General features: G+C 63.9%; 1 protein-coding gene across 2 annotated transcripts in view; it reads left to right on the top strand.

Annotated features, from left to right (window-relative positions):
- Positions 1-6950, top strand: part of KLF15 (Kruppel like factor 15) — a 13415-nt gene extending 6465 nt beyond the window's left edge. For both annotated transcript variants that reach the window (XM_029242970.1, XM_029242969.1), the window contains exon 3: positions 5853-6950. In XM_029242970.1, coding sequence (XP_029098803.1) covers positions 5853-6015 — 163 coding nt within the window. In that variant the 3' untranslated portion in view covers positions 6016-6950. The remainder of the gene's footprint in view (positions 1-5852) is intronic.
- The last annotated feature ends 1916 nt before the right edge of the window (positions 6951-8866 follow it).

The raw sequence follows: 8866 nt of genomic DNA, 5'->3' as shown, positions 1-8866 counted from the left end.
TGTGTGTGTGTGTGTGTGTGTGTGTGTGTGTGTGTGTGTGTGTGTGTAACAACAGGCACGCTCTTCCGTGTGCAGAACCGGACCTCACGAGGGGCGTGTGGCTGTGTGTGCGGGCTCGTGTGTGTACCTTGCCGTCTCCACGTGGGTCTCTGCTGCGTGACCAAATGTGATGGTGCGTGTGCACGTGGCACGTTTGTACCCTGGGCGTGTGTGTGCGTGGGTGCATGCAGCACACGGGGGACAGTTTGCAGCTTTTGTTTCCTGCTGGGATCTCATCTGAGAGCACCTGAGAGTTGGCCCCCTGGGCAGAGGTGCTGGCCGCAGAGTCCCGGCTGGCCAAGGCTGTGGCGTGGCTGGAAGCTGTGACCTGAGTGTTGGATGTGATGCTGGCGGCCCCTCGCCATGGAGTGCTGAGCTGGCCAGAGAAGGGGCTTTTCCAAAGGCGCCCACAGACCTGAGGGATTCTTCCAGAGCCCCAGCCCCAGCCCCGCGGGCCTCCCGCCTCCCGGCCGGGTGTGCTTACAGGGCAGCTTGTGGGGCCTGTGGGCTGGCGGGGTGCCATGTTCAGTGGTCAGACTCGGGGCCGTGCAGGGGCTCAGCTGCAGGAGAGGGCGTCCTGACGCCTGGGGTGGGGCAGCTGGTGGCGAAGGTCGGAGCCCCAGCCCCGATCTGCCGCTCCCACCGTTGCCCTCCAGTGGCCCCCTGGGCGAGCCTCCGTCTCCCATCTGGAAAGTGAGGACTTGCTCCCTGCCACTGCCTGCCAGGGCTGTGCGTGCAGGGGTGCACAGCAGCGCCCCTTCCCAGGCGTTGCGCGGTCGCTCTCATACGAGGTCAGAGTGTGAGAAGGACCCGGAAGGGGCTCGGCCCTGCTTCCACGTGGGCGGCACTCCGGGTCGGAGGCACCCAAGACTCACAGGCCTCGGCCTGCATTCTCCTCGTGGCGGGGCTAGGCTGTGGAGACGTGGGGCAGCCTCACGTTCCCAGCCACTGTCCCCGGCCACTGCTGACTGTTAGGAGGGGGCCCCTCCGCTCAGAGTGAGGCTGGGTGGAGCCGCAGGGCGGGAAGGTGTGGTCTTGGTCAAGGCCACCCGCCGGCCCGCTTCCCCAGGAGGAGAGGACCTGTGCCCTTCTGGGCTGCCCCAGAGAGCAGACGGAACACTCAGCCCACAGTGCTTTACAGGGGGGCAGACTCAGCCCCGGCACGGTGGCCTCAGAGGGACTGAGTTCCCCATGGGAGGAGCTGTATGGTGGGGACTCAGCTCTGCCACTGTCTGAGCCCTTGCACGGATCTTGCCCAGGACCCCCTTGGCAGGGGCAGGCATGGTGGGTGCCTGGCACAGTGAGATCTCCCCGGACGCCCCTGGGAGCCGTCCCTGCCGTCAGCCACTCCTGGACCTTCTCCCAGGTCTGGGTCTGGCCTTCATGGTGTCACATGTGGCAGACGCACTGCCTGGCCGGGAGCTGAGGGCGCCCGCCCCTTGGAAGGGCTGTTTCTCCCCGGTTGGTCTTCAGGGATCCTGAACCCCTGGGAATGTGCACGTGACGTGAGTGTCCCTTATAGCCTCCAGCTGAGGGACAGAGGTGGAGGGAGTCCTTCCAGCAGTTGGGTGGGAGGATAGATGGGCTTTGGGGCAGCTCCGTCGGGACAGGACAGGGGATAACATGACAGTCACCAGCTCACAAGCACTCACGGAATGCCAGGCACTGTTCTAAGACTCTCAGAGCTGGGATTCCCTCCACAAATCCCCATACTTGCTTGCATACTTCCTTCCACGGGGGCTCATTACCTACTCTGGCCTTTAGGCCTACTTTGGTACACTCAGATTCCTGTCCAAACTCCTCATTCTGGCCCACGGGCACACACGGTCTGCTCGCCAGCCTCCCCTCCGCAGCGCAGGCGTGCTCGGCCCTCTCTGTGCCCCGTGTCTCCAGGGGTCTCCTTCAGTGGTAGCTGTCGCCAGTCTTGCGATGGTTCTGGCTTTGTCCTTCCCATGTCACGGGCTCTTTGAGGCCTCCCAACAGCCCCGTGATGTGTCGGCACCATCACATGTTACACAGGGGGACGCTGAAGCCCAGAATGATCAAGGCACGTGCCCGCCGGGACAGAGCGCGACCCACCCACGCTGTGGCCAGCACGGTTCTCCCACATGCAGCCCCAGGCCCTCACCCTCTCCCTGGGCACCTACTGTCAGTCATGGTGGCAGGTGTCCCATCTCTTCCCCAAGGCTGTCAGCTGCCGGGCATCAGCGTATGGGCCGGGAGAACAGAGCGGAGGGGTGACAACAGCGAAACAAAAGCTCCTGACGTGCTGAGAAGGCTCCATAGTCGTGGCAAGTCCACGAGCAGGCATCAGCCTGTCGTCCCATTTTAGAGAGGGGGAAATTGTGGCCAGAGCGGTTCAGGAAGTTGTCCACTGTCACACAGCTGGTACGCGGCAGAGCCAGGCCCTCAGCCCGCCTGTAGCCTCAGGATGTCTCTGCAGCCCCCTCCACACCTCCAGTGGGGGGTGGACCTCACCCTGAGCCAGGCCTGCCCTCCGTGTGGGGAGCTCACCACCCCCAGACCCCTGCCTTCTTCCTGGTGGTCTTGGCGAGCAGTTGACTCTTCCTCCTCTGGGGCTGGTTCTGGCCGTGGCGTCGTGTCCTGTGCCCTGCCCTGCACACCTTTGGGCCGTGAACGGCGTCCCCCAAGGTCATCACTGGCCCAGGTCACCAACCGCCCCTTCCTGCGGTGTCTGGTCCTGAGCCCAGTACGCCCTCTTCTTTCCCCGTAGTGGCCTGGTTCCGGCACCCTGGAAGGGGCTGGGGCCAGACTGTCCCTATTTGGATCTCACCGTCCAGGAAGAGCCGTTTGCCGCCTTCCCAGAGATTTCCTTGCTTCACTCCCAGATGCAGTTCCGTGCAGCGGGAAGTCCTGTTCCATCCACAGAGCGTGCCCTCCTGCCGCAGCTAATAGGGATACTAACGGCGTCCAGCAGCCCCACGTGGCGGGAGGCCCCAGAAGGAGGCTGGCAGGCTGAGGCTGCAGAGCCAGGGACAGCATCCGAAGCTGCGGCCCCGCTGCCACGACCCTTCCCTGCAGTCGCAGAGCCCGAGTGCTGTCGGGCAGGTCACGCACTGCATGACCCTGGGGCACCGTTCCCACCGCAGCCCTTAGCCTGACCGTTCACAGCGGTGGCTTCCTGGCTGACGGAGGGGCGGCTCTGGAGGGTCCTCTGGACCCCTGTGCTTCCTTGTCCTGCACCCCAGCAGCACCGATCATGGTCGTGACTCACGAGGGCCCAGCTCACAGCCGTCAAGCGATCGCCCTCCGCACTCCTGGCCTCTGCACCTTCGCGGTCCTTGCGGCCAGTCTGCCCCTCCCTGTGTCCAGGAGGAGCAGCCTCAGAGAGCTTGGTGACGTGCCCGGGTGGTCCAGGCAGTAGGTAGCAGAGCTTCCTGCCCACCTGGCCCCTTCCCGTGACGGCTGCCGTATGGGAGAAAGTGGTGAGGGGGTGCGGCGGGGGTCTTCTCAGGGCCCCCGTGCTACAGGGAGAGGAGGAGGTGTGTGTCTGGGAACAGCTCTTCTCAGGCCTGGATGTCCCTCGGCTACCTGCCCCTCCCAGGCATCCCCTGATGAGAGGCCGCTGTGGCCGTTGTGCCACCACTTCGGCCTCTGAGACAAGTCCTGGGAGGTGGGCAGGAATCCCAAGGACCTCACTGGACGAGAGAGGACGGACTCTGAGGTCCAGGACAGGTGGCGAGTTTGCTCAGGGCCACGCAGGCTCGCCGTTGGGGGGGGGGGGGGGGGGCCCTGAGCCATCTGGCCACCCCACCGGCTCTGGGACCCCAGCAAGCCCCTCGTCCCCTTCAAGCCCTCGCTGTGCTGGCGTCGGTCCAGGGAGGCCGGTCCCGGCTCCCTGACTGGGAGGGTGCGGCTGACCCCACGCCTCGTGCCTGGCGGGTGCGTTGTTGGAGCCTTCGCCTGGGGCAGGCCTGGCTCCGCTGGGGGCAGGTGGCCCGGGCTCTGACGGCCAGGAGCCTTGATGCCGCTTCCTGCCTGCACGGGGCTGCAATGGCACACGCCGCCTGGCGCGGCTCTGTGGAGGAGGCCAGGCCTTCTGCGGGGAGCAGGGCATGCAGGGCGCTGTGCAGGACCTTCGCTCTGGCCTCAGCTGCTCTGTCACTGGTGACCCTGGATCAGGGACTCATCACTCAGCCTCAGTTTCCTCCCCTGGCAGACGGGCCAGTTCCTTATTGGCAAAGGCAGCCGGGAGCACTGCTCTCTGCCTGCCCTGGTTGGCTCCCTGGGATGGGAGGCGGAGCGCCAGCCTCCAAGCACAGAAGCCTGGCCGCGTCGCGCCGTGGGGCAGGACCCTGGCACCGGAGGGGCTGAGGGACGCCGGGCCGGGCTCCCCATCTGGTGCTGAGGCCCTCCTGCCCTCCACCTGAGCCTTCCCTGGGCTTGTGCTGCTGGACCGTCCTGGCCCTCAGCAGGCTGTGGGACCAAGGCTTCCACACACAGGGTCAGGCCCGAGGTGGGCCGCCAGCCCCGGCCTGGGCTGGGCGGGGGACAGCGGCTCCGGGCCACCACGTCACCTACCTCGCGCGTGGCCCACAGACAGGGCTGTTGGGCCGGGTGCTCCTGTTCACGTGTCCTTATGTGTGCACGTGTTCACGTATCCATCTTTGTGGCGTGTACACGTGTGAGTGCATGCACCTGTGTTCATGGTGTGCATACGTGTGGCATGTATGTGTACGCAGTGTGCATCGTGTGCATGTGTGTTCTGGGGCAGGAGAGGACTGACTGACAGCTTCTATCCTCCCAAGGGCGCCGCCGTGTCCGCTCTTTCGCATAAATGCATGTACTGGACACCTACCATGCGCTGGGCACTGGGCCGGCCATGGCGTGTATGTCTTTCCTCATGGAGCTGACGGTCTAGTGGCACAGACTGACATTCATCAAAAAGTTGAAAACTGAAGTTGCAACAGTGGCCAGGGCCAGAAAAGAGAAGTGCCCAGTGCCATGGGAGCTGAGGATGGGATGCAGTCCTGGAGGGCTTTCCTGAGGAAGTGACATTTGAGCTGAGCTCTAAGGGATGGATCGGAGGGAAGAGCATTCCAGACAGGGAACAGTACAACAGTACGTGCATATGTCCTGGGGTGAGAGAGGCCAAGGGCAGGTCGTGTAGGCAGAGCACAGAGGAGGAGAGCGTGTGTAGGGAGAGTGGGGTCTCACTGCCTGGCCCAGGGTCGGGAGTGGGGAGAGCCTGGAGTACCTGAAGTCAGTGACAACAGCTAAGCCCTGTGGTCAGCTCGGGTCCCCTAGCAGCTGCTTCTCCCCAGCGGCCTCTGGGCTCCCACGCTGGTGGGGGCCACGATAGGGAGGCGGCAGGGGAACCATTTAAACCCTCAGGAACGCCTCGCAGGGGTGCAGTTTTGCTTGGGGACATCTCAGGGGGCCCAGCTTTTAGGAAACTAGGGTCCAGGGGTCATGGGGGCCAAGTCTGAGGGCCCTTCCTCTTCCATGGGGGAAGCAACAGAGGAGCTGGGAGCTCCCTGCAGGGCTGGGCAGGGGCCTCGCCCCCGGGCCTGTCTCCTCTCGCATGGGAGGGCTGCCCGTGCGGACACTCACAGGAGCCCCAAGTTCTGGTGTAAGGGGGGCTTGAGGTGCACCTGCAGTCGGGGGCCTGTGGGGTCACCAGCGGCCCTCAGGCCCCAGCACGGGCACAGGCCTGCTGTCGGCTGCTCTCGCCTCCCTCGAGGTGCCGGAGGGGCAGCGGGGGAGGGGAGGACAGCAACCCTCCCAGCGGACCCCGAGCGCTCCGACCCGGGGGCTGCAGTGGTGCGGCCGCTCACCGCCCTGTCCCACAGGTTCTCGCGCTCGGACGAGCTGTCCCGGCACCGGCGCTCGCACTCGGGCGTGAAGCCCTACCAGTGCCCCGTGTGCGAGAAGAAGTTCGCGCGCAGCGACCACCTGTCCAAGCACGTCAAGGTGCACCGCTTCCCCCGCAGCAGCCGTGCGCCTCGGCCCTGACCCTGACCGGGCCGGAGCCGCCCGACCACCTGCCCCACCCGGTACTTCGTAGCAACAAGTTATTGGCCTCCTTCAGAGGGACTTGTCGCCTTCCAGGCCACCTTCTGGAGCCCGGGGATGCGGACCCAGGCCTCCACCCGCCCCCGCCTGGGGGGGCCCGGAGGCGGCCTGGGGGCCCTAGTGCCTTCCTGCGGCCCGGCCCCTCTCCCGCTGGGCTCCCCGCCTGGGCCAGGGCTAGCACTTGATTGCTGGGGACGAAGACGTGTGCAGTTTCGAAATGTCAGTTCCCGGAGGCAGCCATGCTGGGAAGAAGGAAGTAGGCCAGACGTCCGGGGCTGCAATGGAGTGTGAGCGTGGCTTTGTCCAAGATGCCTCCCTTGGCCTGACCCCTGGAGGCTACGGTGGGGCGTCAGGGGTGCAGGACCTGGCCTCCGGGTGGATGTGGGATTGGGTGACAAGCCCCCTCTCGGCGAGGTGGCAGTGCATGTGCTTGAGTTAAATGTGCAGGGCAGACGTACAGATGCAGGTCTGCCCCAGGGCGATGGTACCGGTGTGGCTCAGCCCCTCATCCTGTTTCCAGACAAATCCAGACGGCAGCCTCCAGGGTCACCTTCAAGAGGAGAGGGGAGCCGCTGCATTGCGTGTGGAAGAGCTAGATAGAGCCTCCCAAAACCCTGATTTAGAAATGCATTCCTTATTTTGTCTAGAAATTAATATCAAATGAACTAGCTTGTTTTGAGAGGTTTATTTCACATCCTATGAATGTATGTAAATAAAATGTACATAGGTGCATCTACATAAAATCTTTTAATAACATGTCAACATTGTGTAAATTTGAAATAAAATCTATAAAGCTGGTGTACATATGTTACAATTATATATATTTTCTTTGGTCCTTCATAAAAATATATTTACTTTGCCAATAAAAAGAAAAAAGACCTTGATGCCTGTGGCATTCGTGTGCTGCTTTCCTCTGCTCTGCCAGGAACGGTGATGGGGGCTGAGTCTCCATGTCTGCATCCGCAGCACTCAGGGGACCGTGGTGTGTACCTGGAGGGACACAAAGGCTCCTTGGGTGTCCAGCCCCTGGTCCAGCAGTGCAGGGTCCCCACAGCCCCACTTCCACACCATGGGCTGGGTCTCTGCTCGTTCTGGTTTCCTGGAGGGCTGCCTCCCTTCCACAGACCCACGGCCGCCCCATCCCAGCATCGCTGTGGGAAGAGACCGCAGGCCAGGTCCAGCGCACAGGGCCACCGCTCCCCCGAGTTCCTGTCTGAGACCCTGGCTTGGCACTTCCCACCTCGGGTGCAGTGCATTGAGCATGTACCGTGCACTTACCGTGTGCACCGTGGCGGGGTGTGGAGCAGACCGTTCCCCCCTCGAACCCCTCCAGGAGGTGGCACGTCATGGCCACTTGCGATTTCTGAACCGATTAGAAGTCTTGGCCAGGCGGAGGCAGACGCTGGAGGTGGGGGGCGCGTGGAGGGGGGGATGGCCAGTGCATGGGGTTAGGCTGCCGCCTCGACGCAGCCCAGCTGCTCCGAGCTCCAGGGAGACGAGGTTGAGGCCTGGACCCATCTGCACGCCCTGGCGGGCTGGGAGCAGGGCCAGCGGGGACCAGAGAGCAAGGAGGGGCCGAGAGCTAGCAAGGAGAGGCAGGGCAGCCACATTGGGCACCACAGCGAGAGGACTGCCCAGTTCTCCGTCCACACGACGTGGAGGCCGTCCTTTCCCGGGGCCTGAGGCACGTCGGGCAGGGGGCTCTCAGTGACACCCTCGGACCTGGAGCAGGTGGCGAAGCTCCGTGGGTTTGCAGCGGAGAGGTGGAGCGAGGCGTGTGCGTGTGTACGTGTGCATGTCTGCACGGGTACTCTGTGCGTCTACTGAGGTGGAGGCCATCGTCCCCGCTGACCTGGGAACCTCTCGCTACAGCTGTCTTTCCTGTCGGTGGAGCTGGCAGGTGTGCCCAGCACAGCACAGGGCATCTGAGAATGGGCACCCCCATCCCGACTGGCCCTGGTCCTGGGGAAAGGACTCGGCCTTGTGACCTCTGCCCTTTGACCCTGACCGGACGTACTCTCTGTGGCCAAACATGCTCTGGGGAAGTGAGGCATTGATTTCCAGGTGCATTAACGTAGAGCTTTCTTCATCCATAAAGAAGCAGTGGAGCCTAGATAAGAGGGACACGGGCCACCGGGATGGTCACACTGGAGGAGCCCGTGAGCACACAGATGTGTGGGGCTGGGCGCTGACCCGGGACACCGCTCACCTGCTCTCGGTGTCTGTCCCCAACAGCCACCCACTCAGAGCCGCGGCCCCCCGGCTGGCCCTCTGTCCGGGCCGAAGCCAGGCTGGCCGTGTGTGCCAGGTGGTGAAGCCATCCCCCTCTGCCTGGGCTCCAGACCCCCTTGGGCGTCTGCGCTGGTCAGGGGCGCAGAGGGAAGGGGCGGCGGTGACGAGGACCACCTCTTGACCCTCGCCCACCCTCTGGGGGAGTTTCTTGAGCCTCTTGACCCCGCGGAACGGGCGTGACAGCCCCAGGTGGCAGCCTGGTGCTGACTGAACAGCCGCGAAGACCCTTTCCAGGGCGTGAGCCTGAGTCTTGGCCGGACGGAGGGCCGGGAGCCGGGCCTCAGTTGCCCTGTGCCGTGGCCCCTGGCAGCGCCACAGAGTCCAGAGCGCTGTGGAGGCCCCTGGCTTGGCCACCTGTGGGAGACCCCCACCACCACCTTTGTCACCCTTTGTGACTTGTGTGGCCGGAAGAGGAGTGTTTTTCTTGGCCTGCAGGCCCAGTGTGCCCACAACAGTGCGTAATAGGAATCTGGAAGGTTGCGGAGCAGAGAGCCAGCCT

Source organism: Monodon monoceros, unplaced genomic scaffold, assembly GCF_005190385.1.
Source record: "Monodon monoceros isolate NGI ecotype Baffin Bay Population unplaced genomic scaffold, NGI_Narwhal_1 Super_Scaffold_3, whole genome shotgun sequence".
Lineage (NCBI taxonomy): Eukaryota > Metazoa > Chordata > Mammalia > Artiodactyla > Monodontidae > Monodon > Monodon monoceros.
Note: the sequence above shows the minus strand (reverse complement) of the source record. Positions and strands in the feature narration are given on the sequence as shown.